The sequence below is a fragment of the Acomys russatus genome, chromosome 1 (genome assembly GCF_903995435.1).
Source record: "Acomys russatus chromosome 1, mAcoRus1.1, whole genome shotgun sequence".
Classification (NCBI taxonomy): domain Eukaryota; kingdom Metazoa; phylum Chordata; class Mammalia; order Rodentia; family Muridae; genus Acomys; species Acomys russatus.
The window spans coordinates 111,701,064-111,720,077 of NC_067137.1; the positions used below are offsets into that span (position 1 = coordinate 111,701,064).

The window sequence follows — 19,014 nt, forward strand, 5'->3', positions numbered from 1 at the left end:
TGAGGTGGGGGGGGGGTCTGGCCTGCATCTTCGGTCAGTGTGGAGTCCCAAGTGGTTTGGCCAGGCTGGGTGGAGAGCAGGGCATAAGCGGGCTAGGGCCTTGGGGGAGGGGCGCATTACTGTGGGTGGTGGCCCAGGAGGCATGAAATTGCTGCAGATGCTTCCACAGGGGAGTCCCTGCTGCCTGCAGCCTGAGATGAGCCTTGAAGGCAGGTCTAGATTAAGTGCTAGACAGGGATCCTGCCTACCCCTTGTGAGTGTTGGGGGTGGAGCATAGGGACTGCAGAGGGGGCGGGGTGGTGGGAGGGGGAGGCCACCACTGAGGAGGGGGGGCAGGTGGGGGGGCGGGATGAGGGCTTGGCCTTCTTTAGAGAATTTCTTTGGCTTCGAAGATAAAAACTTGAATGCTGAGTTGTGCACGTTGGCCTCACAGTATGTGGGAGATGTGACCGACTGGGAATGTAGCCCCAGCAATGCCACTTGTAGCTGGGTGGCTTGCTTTCTCTGAACCTCAACTTGCAGAAGAGGGCAACAGATCCCAGGAGATGAAATAAAATAGTTGACAGCTGTCTCATCTCAGATATTCAGGAAACGCTGAGTGACTTAGCAGTCCCATTGTGGATTCCCTGTTTGGGACAGAGGGGTACTTACCCCGGGCTGGGGAGCTTTTTGCATCCAGTCCTGGTGGCCCTAGGGAGGTGTAACTGCCCTGGAGAAACACCAGCTGCCTGTTGTGTTCCCTAGGTCTGCCCTCCCCTGAGCTCTTCTCTGAGCTGCCAACCCCCAGCAGAGCCCACGCCCTTCATGGAAAGCCCCGCACAGCTCCCGTGGTCATGGCAGCTGACAGTGATGTGAAGATGCTACTGAATTTTGTAAACCTGGCGTCCAGTGACATCAAGGCAGCCCTGGACAAGTCCGCACCCTGCCGCCGCTCTGTGGACCACCGCAAGTACCTGCAGAAGCAGCTTAAGCGCTTCTCTCAGAAGTACGCACGGCTCCCTAGGGGCCTGCCCGGCAGGGTGACAGAGCCCCACCTGCAAAGAGGGCCTGAAGAGAGGCCTGGACGGCTGCCCCTTCATCCCTGTCCTGAATCCAGTGGGGGCGGGAGCTGCACGGAGAAGGCCCTGGGGACCCCCTTCAGGGAGGAGTGCCTTTCTAAGGAGCAGAGCTTGCGGGGCTTGAATCCAGAGGCTGCTAGACCTGGCCAGGTGCCCATGAGGAAGAGACAGCTGCCTGCCTCCTTTTGGGAGGAACCAAGGCCCACCCTCAGCTACCCAATGGGGCTGGAGGTGGGCCTGGCCCCCAGGGAGGCATCTCTGTATGAGAATAAGAAAAATTGCAAGGGTCTGGAGTCCCTGGGGCCTGAGACTGCTCCCTTGTCCATGTCCCCAAGGGTACTAGCTGACACGGAGGCACTCAAGATGTCTGGGGCATCCCTGGTAGGCAGCCTTGATGCTTGGAGCTACTGCCCTTTCCAGTACCATGGACAGCCCATCTTCCCCAGTCTTCCAGGGGTCCTGCCTCAAGGCCCAATGCCTAGTCTGGGCTTGTGGAGGAAAAGCCCCACCTCACCTGTGGAGCTAGCCCACTTCTGCAAGGATGTGGACAGTCCAGGGCCTAAAGTGTACAGACCCGTGGTCCTGAAGCCTATCCCTACTAAGCCAGCTATGCCTCCAGCCATCTTCAATGTCTTCGGCTACCTCTAGCTGGATGGCCTCAGCCCCCTCATCTGGCCTGCAGGATGAAGTCTCTGACAAGCTCTCTGTGTGAGAAGGGAGCTGGCCAGGGATCCAGCAAGGCTGCCTCGGGGAGGGGACTCTTCAGACAGGCACCTCTCTGGATCTTGCAGCCTGTGGGGCCAGGCGCAGGAAAGCCTTCCCCCAGGAGACTCCCTGACCCTGTGGAGACCATGGGCAGTGGGACCCCAGCTGCCATCTACTTGGGGGTGGGGTGGGGATGTGCATCTCACTTGTTCTTTTTGTTCTTTGTAAATATTGAGAAAGTTAAGAAGAATAAAATGTCTTTTGCAGTTTCCACCTCTCGGGTGTTATGAAATGGGATAGTCCCAGGTACAGGGTTCACACAGAGCATGGCTACAGAGCCTGAAACCTCTGAGATGTCTGGAGCTGGGTGCTAGGGGGCACGGCTCAATTCACAGGGAAGAGGTGAGAAGGGATTGGGGAAGGATGCTCGGTCCAGAAGTCTGATGAAGGAGGTTGGCAAAATCTGGATCCCCATTGCTCATTATGCTCTGGCCCAAGGAGCCAGAGCTACAATTTTGGTGCACCTACTCAACAGCTTAGGCTGTGCCAGAGTGGCCAGGTATAATCCTGGTCAGAGATAAAACCAGGACAAATGGGATTTCAGTTTCTTGTGACCAAAACGGGGGTTTTGCCTAAACTGTTCCTTTTAAGCATGAGCACTGATTATATGTCCACAGCGATCCAAACCAAAACAAGTAATAGCCAAATCCCAAAGCCATAGTCTTGAACTAGTGCAGCCCCGTTCTTCTGCCTGCTCTCAGCCAGTGTCAATGAAATGTTGAGAATTCTGCTGGATAGAAGTGTGTTCTGGGGGGTGAGGAACCAGGAGCGTATCCTGATAGTTCCCAGACAGCTAAGCTGCTGGGGTAGATGGGTTCCTGAGCAGCCTTGGTCTAGGCACACTGTAAGGCAGCTAGAGTACACAGCGTGACACACCACAGTCTTCACAACCAAGCTTGGTGCTAAGCAAGCCTCTGCACCCCACATGGGGATCCCATCGAGTGCACTGGTCTCTTTGGCATTGCCTGTCTCCTTCATGACCTTGCCTCCGAGACAGTCCTTAGCTAACTCAGCATCCAGGATTACAGGCTGCACATGGAGCCTTGGTTCTTGCCTACTTCCCTCTCCCCAAGACCCACCAGGACAGGGAGTCCACTGGAAGGGGCAGCTGACCAGGGAGATGTGGGCAGTATTCTGAAGCCTGTCCAAAGGTATCCCAAGGTTTCCAAGGCACAGATGCTGGCATGACACAAAGGTGTCCTAAGTCGTCATCCGGCACATGGGAGGGGCAGGTCCTTAGCTGACCGCTTGGTCTCAGTCTCAGGAGCAGATGTGTGCCGCCTTTTCCCCCAAAGCACCATCACAAAGACCCTCCAAATCTGCAGCAATGGTTCTCAGGCTCCTGCGGACTGTATGGCAGGGAGCCCAAAGCTCCAGTCCCGCCACCTATTGCTCAAGCTACTGTTCTACATTAAAATGTCTTCACCCAAAAAGTGAGCTCGGGCACAGAGCTGCTATGTGGGGTGTTTAGAGATGAAACCTGATCTCCCTTATCTGCCTTCTACACAGAGGCACCTGGAGGTTCTTCCATGCTGGCAGATTAGAGACTGTCATAGATCAAGCTGCCCACTGCCTGGACACCCTACCCTCTCACCACCCCACTCCTACCTAGAGCAGGAGCAACCCTCCAGAGTCATATGTTATCAGATGCTGCTGAGCCCCACCTTGCCTGAGTACTCCTGGTCCGACACCAGCCTTTGCCTGCTGGGGCTCAGGTTTTTCCCCAGCGGTACCTATAGAGCCATTCCTTCAAAAGCAGGAAGGACTGGCTTAAAGGCAGAAACTGGGACCGGAGAGATGGCCCAGTAGTTGTGAGCACTCTCTTGCAGAAATCCCAGCAGCCACTGCAGAAGGCTTAGAGCTGTTTGTAATCTGATACCAGGTGATCTGACACCCTCTGAGCTCCTTGGGAAACCACACACACACACACACACACACACACACACACACACACACACACACACACACGCATGTACATAAACACAGCTTGACACTCATAAATGCAATAAATCTTAACAATAAAATAAAAGCAGAAACCTTTAATGCAATGGTTCTCAACATTCCTAGTGCTATGACCGTTTAACACAGTTCCTTATGTTGTGGTAACCCAACCCCTAACCATAAAATAATTTTCATTGCTACTTTGTAACTCTAATTTTGCTACTTTTATGAACTGTAATGTATATCTAATATGCAATCCCTGTGAAAGGGTAGTTCTACCCCCAGAGGGGTCAAGATCCACAAGTTGAGGGCCACTGCTTTAATGAGACATGACCGAGCAGGAGCCCAGGGCACCAGCCTCCCTCATATGGGAAGCTGCTATGGGGAACACACTGCACATCTAGGGACGCTTGATATTGGAAAGGAAAAATCAGCAGCAGATACGCTCCCCTCCCCAACCAAAACCAAAGTGGGAGCTGAAAATATAGCCCTGGGATTGGTAGAGGGCTTGTTTATGATGCACAAAGCCCTAAGCTTGGTTTCCATCATTGCAAAATAAATATATAGCAGGGAAAAAAGAGGAGGAAGATCAAGTTATGCCGGTGTGGCTACAGGTAAAACCCAAAGCCAGTGGGGGAATCTCTATCTGTTCAGTGTTTCTGTTCTTACCACCACGGCATTCTCATGCTGTGGCATTGCAACTAGGGCCAGACTTCTCCAAGCTACTGTTTGTGACACTGTGGCATCTCTAAGGCAGGCACCCTTCCTGGGCTTGGTGATACAATGGAGTCTAGAGTTAGCCCTGAGCACTGACGAGTCATCATTGGCCCACTTAGCATGTGGACCGTGAGCAGACAGAGGCGGGCGGCTATGGAAACTCAAGGTGGTATTTGACACCAGCTGACACCAGCTAGATGGTAACTGCTGAGTGTGGTAGCTGAGCTCCATTCCCACCCCTCTATGCCACGGGCAGCCACCTGGCCCGACATGTGTGCTTCTCAGCTGGGAGGATGTGTAGCTGCTGTGTGGTAGGACTCTAGACCAATGAGCTTGTGCCTCAGCTTAGTCCCTTCCTCCCCTGTGACTGCTTGGCTTTCCTGGTTAAATGAGATGAACCACACTTAGCGGCTTCCTCTGTGCCTTCGAGGCTAAGCCAGCTTCTTTCTAGATTTCCTCCAACAAAACACCAAGAGACAGCAGCCAAGCAAAGAGCTGGAACCAGGCCCACAGGGACTCTGCTGTGTATGCTCAGGCAAGTCCCTTCCCCTCTCAATCTCTGTCTCATCAGGACCTTGAGAGTGTGGACAGGATGCTGCTTAGCTCCCCTCTGAGCCTAGAACTCACTGTTGTCTTCTCCTCCTCCTCCTCTTTCTCCTCCTCTTCTTCCTCCTCCTCCTTCCACTTCTTCCTCCTCTTCTTCTTCCTCCACTTCTTCCTATCCTCCTCTTCTCCTCCTCCTCCTAGACTAGAATATATTCATAAAAACTATGGATGCCAGAGGCAGCAAGGCCATCAGGAACCATCCAGCCCATTGTACAGACAAAGAAACCTAGTCCCAGAAAAGAAAGCCAGCATCAGTCTGAGTCATCACTCCTCTGCTGGTCCAGCTGCTTACTTTCTTTTTTAAAGATTTATTTATTTGTTATTATGTATACAGAGCACTGCCTGCATGTACACCTGCAGGCCCGAGGAGGGCATCAAATCACATTATAGATGGTTGTGAGCCACCACGTGGTTGCTGGGAATTGAACTCATGACCTCTGGAAGAGCAGTCAGTGCTCTTAACTGCTGAGCCATCTCTCCAGCCCCTGCTGCTTACTTTCTGAAAGGACAAAAACTACCCTTGACCCCACTGATGACCCTCAGAGACAGAGGCTAGGCTAGATGCAGGCTTTAAGCAAGCGGCCCTGCTTTGTTGGTGCTGAAGACTGACCTGGCCTGGGAGAAAGTTTCACTGCCATGCAGGGAGAATATGAAAGAACTGAAGCAACTCCCATGAAAACCGTGTCCTGGGTCTCATTTTCTGAGTCCCAAAGACCCTCAAATAAAGGTGATGACAGTGTTGAGCCTCGGGGCTCACCTGCAGCACTCTGCATACACAGCAGAGTCCCTGTGGGGCTCACCTGCAGCACCTGCTTCTGCCTTGCTTGTCTCATAGGAACATGGTGGCCAGGAATCCTGTACTCTTGCTAGCCTCCTCGCCAGCTTTGGGTTGCTTTTTCTTACTATTTCAACATCTGTAGCAAAAAGGATGGCAAGAGGGTCAGAAAATGTGGGAGTCAACCATAGGTATCGAGGGGACTTGTAAGCATAGGCCTCCTGCTTGTGAAGAAAGCTCTGCTTTCCACGTGATTGAACCAGTAAAAGGACACCAACTGGGACTCTCCTGACACACCCTCAGGCGTCTTTCAGAGTCCAGCAGAGGTGAAGTTCAAGGATCTGCATGCCCTGTACCCGCAGCCCCTGCCAAGCCCTCGCAACTGCCAGGATCAAGGCTAAGCAGCGCCTCAGGCCTGGAGAGTCTGAAAGGAGGGACTCTACAGGGAAGAAAATCTGTACGCAACATTTATTGTGCTCAGCGAAGCACTCTGGCTGAGGAAGGTCACCCACCCCAGCCTGAAATCTGAGAGTCCATTGAGGAAATCACAGGTGAAGTCATTCCAGAAATTCTCCAGCTGAAGGCCAAGATTCCTGCCTGGGCTGCCTGTCCCAGCCCAGCTCTGCCCTGGCCCCTGGTTGAAGGTCTCTGGCTATGCCCAGTGGCAGAGCAAGTCTATAATTCATTCAACAGTGTGAAACAGGAAGTTCCTCGTCTACTCCACACATCTGGCTCTCACTCTGGGCGAAGCTCTAGTACAGAGACCCAGCAAGATCACACTCTGTAGCTTTGTTCTGGTCCCCAAGTGCTCCTGGATGCAGACCACCTGGGGTTGTCATGGAAACTGTCTGAAGGCCAAGTCTCCTCTTCAGGACCGCTACTGTGTGTTCTCATATTTAAGGTATCTGATCAGCCTGCCCGGGAGCGGCAGTGTGTCCAGGAGTTTTATTCGGTACTTCCCTATGGCCTTCCGCACTCGCAGCCGGCAGAGGTGAGCCAGAGGTCTCGGAGGTTCTGGGAAGAGAAGAAAAGAGCAGATGCACATTTGTCATTTGCATTGAGCAAGGGGTGTGGCCTATGAGTTTAGTCAGTGATATGGCTGAGTCCCAGAGGGGTGCTTGCTGTTGGGCATCTCGGTCCCCAAAGCTGGCAGTGTGCCTTGATATCATCAACATGCATGGATCTGCACAACCCAAGGTGGTCAGGGTGAATGCCACACCCATTTCCCAGGTAAGGGTTCCACCTTGCCAGGATGTTCCTGGGAGCCATGATTACATCCCTGTGTCTTTGGATTCTTCTTGTCACACATAGCCTGGACCCCAAGACAGCCTCAACATATTGGCCATCATGTGACCTCTCTGGAGTTCCCATACATAGAACTGTTTGGGGCTCCTGCTGTCACCGAGAAGCCAGATGAAGCGGGCAGAATCTGACAGTGGGGCTGTAGACTCCTACTTGGTTGCTCCCAGACACCCCTAGAGTACCTTATGCTATGGTGTTTGCGCCCTTGGGAGTAGGGGTGAAGAGGGGCAGAAGGGTGCATCTGGTAATTGGGTAATTTATTTGGGCTCAAAGAAGTAGTTTGTCAAACTAAAACATGCCATTCATTTATGCATCATCCATCCATCCATCCATCTGTACATCCATCCATCCATCCATCCATCTGTACATCCATCCATCCATCTGTACATCCATCCATCCATCCGTCCATCTGTACATCCGACCACCTATTCATTCAGCAAGCACATGCTGGATCAGAGACGTAGAGGCGTCTCCTGGAGGATGAGCAGGATCCACACCTTCCATCTGAGAGGGGTCCTCACTTTCCCAGGGAGAGACAGAGGGCAAGACATTCCCAGTGGGGGAGACGGCAAGGAAGACAGAGAACTGAGAAGGAGAGTGGAAAGCAGAAGGGCAGCACCACCAATCGCAGGCCCGCAAGCCACCCTGGGGCTCCTGACCAACACTTGGTGTTCCCGGCCCTCCTGATGTCAGGGCCTCAGCTTCCCTCTAGAGAAGCAGGGCCTTTTCTGTGAGGAGGGAAGTAAAGACATCCCTCTGTCTTTTGACTCCTCTTGTCCCACATAGCCTGAACTCCAAAACAGCCTCAACATATTGGTCAGGTTGGTAACACAAGGCACAGAGGGCCCAGGGGCTGGGCCAGGCTGCTTTCTCCTCTGTGCCCCTAGTGCCCAGAGAGATATGGCTAAAAAGAGGTGACTCTAAAGCAATGGTTCTCAACCTGTGGGTCACGACCCCTTGGAGATGTTAAAAAAAAAAAAAAAAAAAACCACCAAAAAATCTTTCACAGGGGTTGCCTGACACCATCAGAAAACATAGATATTTATATTATGATTCATAACAGTAGAAAGATTACAGTTATGAAGTGGCAACAAAATAATTTTATGGTAGGGGGGTTGGTCACCACAGCATGAGGAACTGTATTAAAGGGCGGCAGCGTTAGGAAGGTTGAGAACCACTGCTCTAAAGTAACAGAGGCATGCCTCCTAACGGTGTATCTTCTGTTCACAAGTGCTTGCTACAGTATTCTGTCCCTGGGGTGCAGTCTAGATGGGAGAGATGACCCCTTCTAAAGAAAGCAGGACAGAACTGCGGGGTCCCATATCTCGGTGTGGACCACTGCACCCTCTAGTGGCCAGGGATCATAGCAGCAGCCAGTGACTCTCCGTTAGTGAAGGGTTTGGCGGATAGATGGCGCACCTGTCCCCTGCTGCTGCTCGCTAACTTTCAAAGGCATCAACTAAGCGTTGTCAGCCCAGATCTGTGCCAGGGGAAGATCCTGTAGCAGTTAGGACTCAAGGGAACAGATAGGATCAAAGAGAAATTAGGTACACCAGAGTTGGGGTCCTATAGGGGACAAGGGCGAGACAGCTTTGGTGCCACGGTGATACTTCAGGCCAGTCTCTGTGTTACCTGCCTGACAAACAAGCAGAGTCCAGACTGCTGGGCCCAAGCTAGCCAGGCTTTGCCATCTGAGCTCTGAAAGAGTTTGGGCCATCTCACAGCCACCCTAAGTGTCCCGACAAAGGCTTCTCAGGGCTTAGGCTGCTCTGGGTGACCCGCTAAGCATCGGTTCTGGCGTGCCGGAAATCTGGTGGGAATACAGACTCCAGATCATCACAACACAGTGGAGCCAGGAGCTGTCCTTTGGGTGAAATCTGGGTGCCCTCCAAGTGCAGATACCCTAGGTCACCATGCACGCCTCCTTCTGCAATTCTGCCTCTCGGGTGCCCACATATGTAAGCAACTCCAAAATGTGGGCAGTAGATCCCTCAGGGTACCAGACTTTTGTCAGACCAATTAAAGTTGTCAGACCTGGGCTGGTCTCCAGGCTCCTACTACCTAGCTATGTGACCTTGGCCCGGGGGACATGATCTCTCTGAGGCTCAACGACTTTATCACCCCAGTAGCGACCAACACATTGGGTGGACACTGCAGAGCAGGGCCAGCCACAGCCTGTGCTGGTATGGGTCACATTGCCTGAGGTCTGGGTGTCTAGGCCAGAGGGTGTCCAGGTAGCAGCAGCCACAGCCCTACCTGCCTTCTCCTTGATGACGGCCCAGTCCTCGTAGCTGTCAATGTGTTCCTTCAGCCGGGAGCACAGCTGCACGTTGCCAACATAGTCCAGAAGGACATCAATGATGGGTCCTGCCCAGCGGCTCACTTCCGGCGCCGACAGGAACTCACAGAACTGAAAAAGGAGCGTACCACTCTTTCAGGTGAGGTTACAGAGGTGGTGGGGCAGGTTTCCTTCTTACAAACCCCTCGCCTCGGAAAGGGCCCCCTTGCTTACTGGCTTCTACTGTCTGACCTGTATTGAGCTGGTCCAGTCACTTCCCTGCACTTCAATGTCTTTGTCTATAAATTGGGCATGTGACATCCACTCCAAGGACTTTTTAAAGAACATAAACTACTTTGTACCCAGGAGATGGCCCATGCCTGTTGGTTGTTAGCCACCAGACTGACCTTTAACAGGAAAGCTTTTCTAGTCTCTAGTCTCTAGCTCTGTTTACATTCTAAATGCTGTCTTTTATCCCCGCCCCCCCCCCAGCCCCATCCTCTCTCTTACTGAGGATGGACTATGGCATTATTCAGTGCTCTGTGGCTGAGCCAACCCCTGACCTTTTCTAATACTTTCTAATTTTTTAAGAGTTACTTTATTTTTTAATTATCTGTATACATATGTGTGTATGTATGCATGTGAGTGAAGGTGCCCCCACAGGAGTGAAGAGGGGATTCCCTTGGAGCTGGGGTTACAGGTGGTCGGGAGCCACTGCTGCTGGGTGCTGAGAACCCACCCCCAGTCCTCTGCAAGAGCAACACACGCTCTCAACTTCTCAGCCAACTCTCCAGGCTCCCTTTCCCATTTTAACCTCAAGACAGCTTCTCACTAAGCTGTTAGAGATGACCTTAAACTTACTCTCTAGCCCGGGCTGGCCTCAAACTTGCAATCTTCTTGCCTTAGTCTCTTGGGTACCAGGGTTACACACAGGCCTGCATGATGTGTCTGGCTGTCCTGCATCCTAGGAACTTCCCCTCAATTTTACACCAACCTGCTCTGCTGTCCCCTTTCTGTCCACTGAAGGTTTGCCACAGGTGACTGGTCCTGGAGCTTTGTAGAATCCGCCCCCGCCCCCCAGCCAATCTTTTATCCCACTATGTGTTCTTTAAGGGACCCAAAGCGAAACTGGCATCAGCCACGGAGTCTGCCTCTGATGAAGGCGTTAGCCACGGGTTCACTTTCCACCAGCCAACATACCCTCCTAAACCATAACGATTCGCCCAATCTGCTTCCGAAGTACGGTTATCACCCTGCCCTGTCTTTCCTCACACCCGCCTTTCCGGTCCCTTCATGCACCTGCACCACGTTGGGTGCCTTGTCGTCCACTGGCGCATCGTGGAAGCGGCTGGGTCGAGGGGCGGGCGGGTGCGGCCCGTTGCCGTACAGGCAGGAGAAGCAAGGCTCGCCATCGCAGCCTAGGTCCATGAGAAACTTGAGCAAGGACAGGCACTTCATGGCAAACATGATGGTGGCGGGGAAGGCTGTGGGATGCGTGGCGATGTAGGCGTCGATGTTGGCTCCGTGGTCCAACAGCAGCTGCATGGTGCGCAGGCAGCCGTGGCGGATGGCCACCAGCAGGGGGCTGATGACGTCGCTGTTGGGGTCGGCGCCCGCCAGCAGCAGCAGCTCGGTGGCGTACACATTGTTGTTGACCACAGCGAAGTAGAGCGCAGAGGTGCGGCGGTCCTCGTAGAGGCGCGCTCGCTCCGGAGCCAGGGGCGCGTTCACGTCGAAGCGCGCGGCCAGCAACGCCTCCAGCACCCCGTCGTTGTTACGCTCAGCCGCCAGGTGCAGAGGGCTGATGCCACTGCGGCGCACGCGAGTGCGGCTGGTCACAGGTAGCAGCATCTGCACTATCCTGTGGGAGGACAGGCACGCGCGAGTCAGGAGACTACACTGCAAGGCCAGCAGGGGGCGCCTAGGGGCCAGTCATGCTTAGCCGTAAAAGTTGAGGTTGGAGAGATGGCTCAGAGGTCAAGAGCTCTGGACCCGTGGGTTCCCAGTACCCACAGCGTTGCTCAAAACCATCAGAGTTTGTACCTCAGATTCCAGAAGTTCGGAAGTACTGATGACCACCAGCACCAAGCATACCCGCATAGCTGCAGTGCATGGACATACATATAGACAAATCACTGATCCCCTAAATATAAAGATTGCAGCTCTCAGTAATCTGGAGAAAGTGTCAGGAAGCCTCTCACGCCTAGTGAAGGCCCACTCTACTCTCTGCAGGAGGTAGCAGATAGAGGTGGATCCTGAAATCTGGAGCCCAGACCCTGCCCAGTATGGAAAGGAAACACTTGGGGATTCAGTTTGATCTTTATGAGATCCGCTGAAACACATCTTGTTGCTCCCAAACTGCAGAGCAGAATGAACAATCGAGGCTTGGAAAGGTTAAGAAACTTGCTGGGAGGGGCACCCTGGGGCCCTTTCCTCCCTGCCTTGCTCTTCTGTCAGCTGGTGGGACATCTAGGTATGGTGACAAGAGGCATGGAGCCAGGAAGGGGGTAACTTATCTCCAGCATCCTTGCCCCAGACTCATCAGTCTGTGGTGCCCAAATGGTTCCTTCTCCTCTCCTACACGACACAGTGCTTCTCCTGAATATATTTCTGACGTCCTAAATGAGTTTTCTCCTGAACGCTGAATGTACTAGCATCTCCAGCCCCTCTGCCCACTTTTGACACAGAGAGCTCAGCCAGTCACAGCCGAGGCCAGTGCTGCCCCTGCCCTGGTTCCTGACTGCCAGACTGGCCATTGATTTCAACACTCCACATATCAATCCTCATAATTCTCCTAGGGACCCTTTGAGGTTGTGTTGGTATCGCAGATGAGGAGGCCCAGAAAAGGTGCATGACCTCCCAAGGACACAGCGCTCGGAAGTGAGAAGGACAAGACTTGAGTTCCGATTTGCTGATCCTCTAGGCCATACTCTTAACTACTGTCCTACTTCTGGTGTAGCAATCAGGGTGACAGCTGATAGGTCACAAGGTTTTGCAATTTTCGTAGTGTGTTAACTTGCCTGGCCCATTTTATCCTCGCTGTAGCCCCCTGGCGTACCCAGAACAAGCTGTGTCTATCTTTTTTAATAGACACGGCTCAGAAAATCAGTGACAAATAGGAGGTCATAGAATAGCTCTAGGGGTTTGACCCCAGGACCCCTCATCTCAGCTCTTGACCCCATGACTCCTCATCTTGGCTCTCATCCCCTGGATTTCTGCCACCTTCTAGAACAAGCCCTCACACTGTTGATTTCCATCACTAGCCATTCCAAGCTCTGCTGACAGGTGACCTCACAGCCTCTTGTGGGGCTCTAAGGAGGAGGAGGGGAAAGCAGGTGCCACCAGGCTGGTTCCCATGTCTCTTGATTCCTGGCACTCTCCTTGCAGCTGGCTTCCTGGAACTGAGATGCCAGGGACCTCCTGCTAGGATCTGCGTGGACAGCATTGTTGTCATCAGAGATGCTGAGTTTGGCTAAGATCTGCCTCTGAAGCCTCAAAAGGAAATTCACACACCCAGGGGAGCTAATTGCCTCCTAATTTCTATTTGTGCAGGCTCTGGGGGCTTGACCTCCCCTTCAGAGGTGCTGGTCAAAGGCAGGGCTGGGGCCCCTGGACCACCGCCATGACCAACAAATGCAGGGTAACAGCCGTGACGCGCCCAAGCACGGAAAAGAACAGGGGCGGGGTGGGCTGGGCCCCTGGCCCATGGGCTGGAGTCTTTGCAGGCCCCAGCTGGTCTCCAGTGATTCCCTGGCCATGCCAAGCAAAGGGACAGAAATGTGGGAACTTGACAGGCTCTGCCCTGAGTCCCAGAAGCGTAAAGTCAACGAGTCAGTTAGCCATCAGGTTGCTGTTTACTTCTCTGGGATTTAGCCATCCAAAGTTAGCGTGCTGTGCTGGCCAGACCCGAAACACATAGAAACAGTGGTGCCGTTTTATAGAGGATGAAGCAGAGACCCCAGATTGGAGTGGTGAAGCAAGCGGGTCTGAATAAAGGCAAGCAGCAAACCAGAGCCTAGAGAAGGTGCTGGGTACCCAGGGCCAGGCCTTTCCATGGTGCTACATCCTCTTTTTAATTAATAATTAATTTTTCTTTTTTGAGATAAGGCCTAAACTGATACATATCCATGAAAGACCTCGATATTCTTGCCTCTACCTCCCAAGTGCTCACATTACAGATGTCTGTCACCGGGCTTGGCTTAGGTTTCCCACTTCTAAACTTGGAGAGTGCCTGTGCGGACAACCCACTATGCAGATGTGTCTTTCATACCAGGGCACTTTGTGGAACAGAGGGCAGGAAGTAAGCAGGTGACTCTAAGAAATAGATTAGGATTAGCTGACTTTCCCGAGAACAGACCCAGCCCAGGACTATTTCTGGGAGGCCCTGTGTACCATCCGGGAAGAGCCTCCGACTTGGGACCTCGGTCCAGGCCCCCTCAGTATTGAAATGCTGCTCTCCTTGCCTTAGAGCTGGGATCCTATGGAAGACTCTAGTTACTCAGGCATATAGTCTTGCCGTGCTGGCTGCCCTGGGTGTGATGCTGTGCCTTAACCCAGCCTGGGAGCAGCGAGTAGGTATCTAAGCTAGCTGTCATTTAGTAGAGGGACACAGAGATGTTGGGGGATAGCATAGGCAACGAGGAAGCATCAGGGTTCAGAAACACCTGGACCTGGTGAGGACTGGCCTAATGCTGGGCCATCTCAGGCATACCACTAACCTCTCTGAATCACGACAGACCACACGAAATTATACTAGTGACAATGACAATGATGCCTACAGCTACCCCTCACTGAAGCCCTGATGCCAGGGACACTTCATCCTTCTCAAAGACTCAATGACTATGTCACTTGTCACTGAACACTGACTGTGCACCAGGTGTCCTTTAGAGTGCTCTTCACGGTCACCGCGTTTAATTCAAAAGTGGCCCCACGGGCTGAGATTTTTTTTTTCTCCATCTAATTTATTCTTCATACACCTCAGCAAGATATATGGGAACCACGCCGTCTTGTTCACTCGCAAAGCCTGACTTTGAGGATGACATCTCACACCTTAGTCAGATCAGCACACAGTAGGTCATTAGAAAGTCAGTGTCCTGAGCACAGGGACGGTGGCACCCGCCAGTGTAGATCTTAGTCAAAAGGTCAGTATTCACCCTGTCACACAGGAACTAGCCACTACCACCACCGACACACTGAACCACACTGTCATGACATGAGTGTACCACAGGTTGCACTCGGGTCAAGAGAAGAATATTTAACAATAGTGGGTCAGATGTGAATTACGATTACAAGTCTGTGTTTTCTTTCCTTCTTTTCTTTCTTTCTTTTTTCTTTTTGGTTTTTCAAGACAGGGTCTCTCTCTGTTATCTTGGCTGTCCTGGATTCACTTTGTAGACCAGGTTGGCCTCAAACTCACAGCATCCACCTGCCTCTGCCTCCCAAGTGCTGGGATTAAAGGCATGCACCACCACACCCAGCTAAGTCTGTGTTTTATATTGACTATGAGAGAGAGGCTAGGTTCCTGGAACTCACTCAGGCACCCTGTGGAAACACTGGCACCCTGCCCCAGGCCAGCCCAGTGCCATTAGCTGGCCTAAGGTCGGGCCTGGATCAGGCTGCACAGCCGAGGTCAGAAACCCCTGCTTTCAGGGCCCTTGGCTACATTCTTGTCCAGTTCACTAAGTCTTTGGAAGTCTACCTGTTCTCCTGGTCCTTGTACCACACTGGAAATGGAGGACAGAAAATATGCCTAAGGGATGGGGATGCTAGCTCCTCTATCAGCCTTGCCCCAGCACCCCCGACCCTGTGCTGAACAGCAGGCACATCTGGCAAATGGCCTCAGGATCCAGGCCCTGGGTAGGCAGAGTGTTTTGGCAGGTGGCTGAATGCCTATGGAATGTCACATCAAATCCCTGCTCAACCCGTGGGAGGCCAGCATGGGGAGAGCCTCTCATGCCACATGCCCAGGGTGTGAGCAAAGAGCAGTGGCCCAGCTAGGTGGCAGAGGCTGCTGGGAATCCAACTTTAACCCTTCACTGGGCAGCCCTCAGGAAATCATTTGTGTATGCAAACAGCATACGGGAAGGCCTGGTGCTCTGAGGGACAGTGTAGGCTCCTAGGGCCCTTGCTTCAGTTTCTGTGGCTGTCTCTCTTTCCCTATATGTCCCCCACTGGCTACCCCATCTTACTGAAGATGCTAACCATATGTGTTCTTTTTTCTTCCACCAGCCTAAGAGGTTAGAGCATCTCCCAGTGTGGTTGGTGCCCAGGGAACATGGCATGGGTTTTCTGGTAACTGTAAATTATCTTCCTACTGTACTGAATGGTAAATGTTTCCTTTGAAAACCATTTAAAAAATGTGTATTTTAAGAATTGTCTTTAAAAGCCAATGATAACGGCAAAAATGAAAAGAAAGCTTGCTAGGGTCCACAGTTGGGCATTATCCAGCCATTAGAAAGTGTCCTACCTCTGGAGCATAAGTCCTAGGCCTGGGGATGGCCCCACTGAGGCATAAAGCTTTTAGCTGCCTGTACTATGAAGGATCCATCACGGCAGACCTGCCTCCTACAATTTGGCAACGAGGCCGCACTTTAGAAATGACCAGTGTCTGTCTACAAGGACAGCCACCTTCCCCTCTACTTCCAAGCATCCTTTCTCACCCACAGTGTGTGTGCTAAACTCTCAACAATTAGCTCTAGGGTGAGTGAGGGGTTAGAGGTTCCAGAGAGATGCTTACTCCATGGTGTATAAATAACCCCGACCAGGGCCAATTTTATGCTACCAAAGAGGGGAGGGAATGAGTTGCTGGGAAGACACCCACCATGAGTGTGCATGGGCCAATACAGGCTGACCCCAGTGCATTCTGCCCCTGAGCTTAACCACTCTCTTCTACCAGGGCCACCAGCATGGAGCTTAGGTCTGGAAGTTCTTCCATCACGTCATGAATGTGTGTGGACTGTTTACCTGTGTGTGTGGTGGGCGAGGGGTGTGCCTCTCCTCCCACAGATTGCTTCTAGAGAAGTTGAGTTTCTCCCCGCCCGAGCACCCTGAAGCATAGGGAAGTGCCTGGTGACTGGTCCCTCTCTGTTGCAGTAGTTGCCATGCAGATTATCTCTGCACCCTCCCACCCCACCAAAATAGCAGTCTCCTCTCAGCTCCCTAAGTGGGAGTCCCCTAGATGGGTCATTTGGAGCAGGTGACTTCCTGCCACCTACAAGTTGTGTGACCTTGGACCAGTCACCTAACCTCTACTTGTCTTAGCCTTCTCATAAAAAAAAAAAAAAAAAAAAAAAAAAAAAAAAAAAAAAGAGGTCATCATGGTCTCCACCTCAGTACGCCCTTAAGAGCATTAAATGGGTTGGTCATGTAAAGGAGGTGCCCTGTCCCACCCTGTCCCACCCTGTCCCACCCTGCCCTCATTAACCATCGCTGAAGAGCTGCACTGTGCCTGGTGATGGCCATGCCTGGACTGACCTATAGTTACCCTTCTTGGAGGCCACATGCAGGGGAAGCAGGCCATCTTTGTTGGCTTTGTTGGCGTCAGCGCCCTGTGAGAGAAGAAACTCCACCACGTCTTCGTGCTCATTCTTGCAGGCCTCGTAGAGGGCCGATGCGCTGTCACTGGCCTGCGTGTTGATGTCTGCGCCTGGAGAGGGAGACATGGAGCCATGAGCGATCAGTGGCTCTGCCATAACTCAGTGCCACTGTGTAGTGAGCACGTCCGAGCTAACTGCCATGTGCCAAACCGTGCCTACACTGTCTGAAACCACATGGACCCCCCCCCCTCAGAGGTAAGCTCTTTATCACGGAACCATAACGCCTATACTGTTGCTCTGAATTCATATGGAGCCCTGGGAGGTCAAATCTACAGTAAGCTCTTCATCATAGACCAGAACTAAGGTCCTGAAAGAACCCAGGATAATCCACTCAAAGATGTACAATCAGACTTGAACCCATATGGTCCAAGGGTGGAGACTAAGCTGTTGGCCTTCACTGTGCAAGGGCCCTGGCTGGGCTCTGACAGCAATGTTAGCTCCAGGTAAGCACAAGGCTCCACAAAAGAACCCCACTGGCTTGTTAGTTGGGTTTGGAGTTGATGGTTGGTTGGTTGGTTGGTTGGTTGGTCAGTATGAGGCACCATTTCATATAGCCTATAGTGGCCCTTGAATTCCATATGTAGCCAAGGATGGTCTTGAACTTTTGGTCCTCCCACCTCTAACTCTAGAGTGTTGGAATTACAGGCGCCAACCACCACCTCACACACTTGTCCAGTGCTGGACACTGATCCCAAGGCTTTATCCATGCTAGGCAAGAGCCCTACCAACTGAGCCATGTTCCCAGCCCCGGGATTTGTTTCATTCTCCATCGGAAACAAGAGAGAAATGGATTCCTTTATTCTCTTATGGAATCGCTGGGGGACTGGAGAGATGCTCAGTGGTGAAGACCACTTAGCGCTCTTGCAGAGGAAACTGGGCTCAGTTGCCAGCACCCACATTAGTAGTTTACAACTACCTGCAGCTCCAGCTCTAGTAGACCTGACGCCCTCTTCTGGTCTCTGTGGGTACTTACACTCACCTTTACATCACACACACACACACACTACAAAGCCATGCTGGTAGAAAGAGTACTGAAGCCCGGCGGGGGGGGGGGGGGGGCTGCCTGCCTGCCCTCATCTCAGCCTTCTGCATCTTCTGCATCCCATGGGGTGAAAGAGAGAACTGGGTGCATGTGACTTCCCTGCAAAGGGAAGTAGGCTTCCTGCTACAGAAGCAGATGAGCAAGGAGGTTCAGTGAAGGCTCAGATCAAAGGCTTGTGTCAACCACACCTCTTCTCACGGAGCTATCTGCTCACCTCAGCCTTTCTGATTTCTTCACTTCAACAGCCCTGGGACTCACCCTTGTGAGAGGGCACAGGCCTTGATGGCCTATTAGTACTATTAAAGTTCTGTTTCATGATTCCCAAGCTCTGGGGCCTTCAGTAGCCTTTAGAGACTCAGTTTACCTGTTTGGTAACCAGGAATCATGATCCTGTCCTCTCATGATTGCTACAAGGTGTAAATAAGATAATAGAAACATAGCACCAGCCTCAGATGCTGCTCAGCCAGTGCCAGCTAGAGCTCAGCCAGTCGAGCTAGAGACTGGCCCTTCCCTTAGAGAGAGAGTTCAGGGACATCTTTAACGAGCCTCAAGACCTCAGGGTCAGGCTCCCCAGCAGGCCTAGGCTTTCCAGCAAAGCAGCCTGCTCACACAGGAAAATATTTGCATAGGAACCGGCTTTAGCACCCCCCATGAAGGGAGCAGTCCCTGACTCAGTGTCAGCAGGGGACAGGACAGCTGCCCAGAGAGGGGAGTTCCCCTCACCCACTGTGCCCCTGTTGGGCCTGTTGGCCCAAGATCCAGAACTCCACCTTGGCCCCTGTGTTCTCAGAGTGTTCACTACAGAGTTATCCCTGGCTATGAGCCTCAGTCTGTTCTGTCACACACTACAAATGTGGCCTACCTATCCAAGCCAGGCCCAGGGTCTTTCTCCTAGGCCGAGATGCAGACACAGGTAGGGATCCAGGCTCTCACAG

At 52.4% G+C, this 19,014-nt stretch overlaps 2 protein-coding genes across 3 annotated transcripts in view; one reads left to right on the top strand and one right to left on the bottom strand.

Annotated features, from left to right (window-relative positions):
• Positions 1-710: 710 nt before the first annotated feature.
• On the top strand, positions 711-1,945 carry Fam181a (family with sequence similarity 181 member A). The gene has a single exon (XM_051154364.1). The coding sequence runs from the start codon at positions 834-836 to the stop codon at positions 1,704-1,706; it is 873 nt and encodes a 290-aa protein (XP_051010321.1). The 5' UTR covers positions 711-833; the 3' UTR covers positions 1,707-1,945.
• Positions 1,946-6,315: 4,370 nt separating this feature from the next.
• Asb2 (ankyrin repeat and SOCS box containing 2) overlaps positions 6,316-19,014 on the bottom strand; it is a 35,524-nt gene continuing 22,825 nt past the window's right edge. Inside the window, exons 7-10 of one of the 2 annotated variants that reach the window (XM_051150827.1) lie at positions 16,916-17,087; positions 10,742-11,303; positions 9,425-9,574; positions 6,316-6,876 (exon numbers count right to left, since the gene is read on the bottom strand). In XM_051150827.1, the coding sequence (XP_051006784.1) occupies positions 6,823-6,876; positions 9,425-9,574; positions 10,742-11,303; positions 16,916-17,087 (938 nt within the window). In that variant the 3' untranslated portion in view covers positions 6,316-6,822. Of the gene's footprint in view, positions 6,877-9,420; positions 9,575-10,741; positions 11,304-16,915; positions 17,088-19,014 lie in introns of both variants that reach the window. The other variant, XM_051150826.1, reaches the window with a different exon arrangement.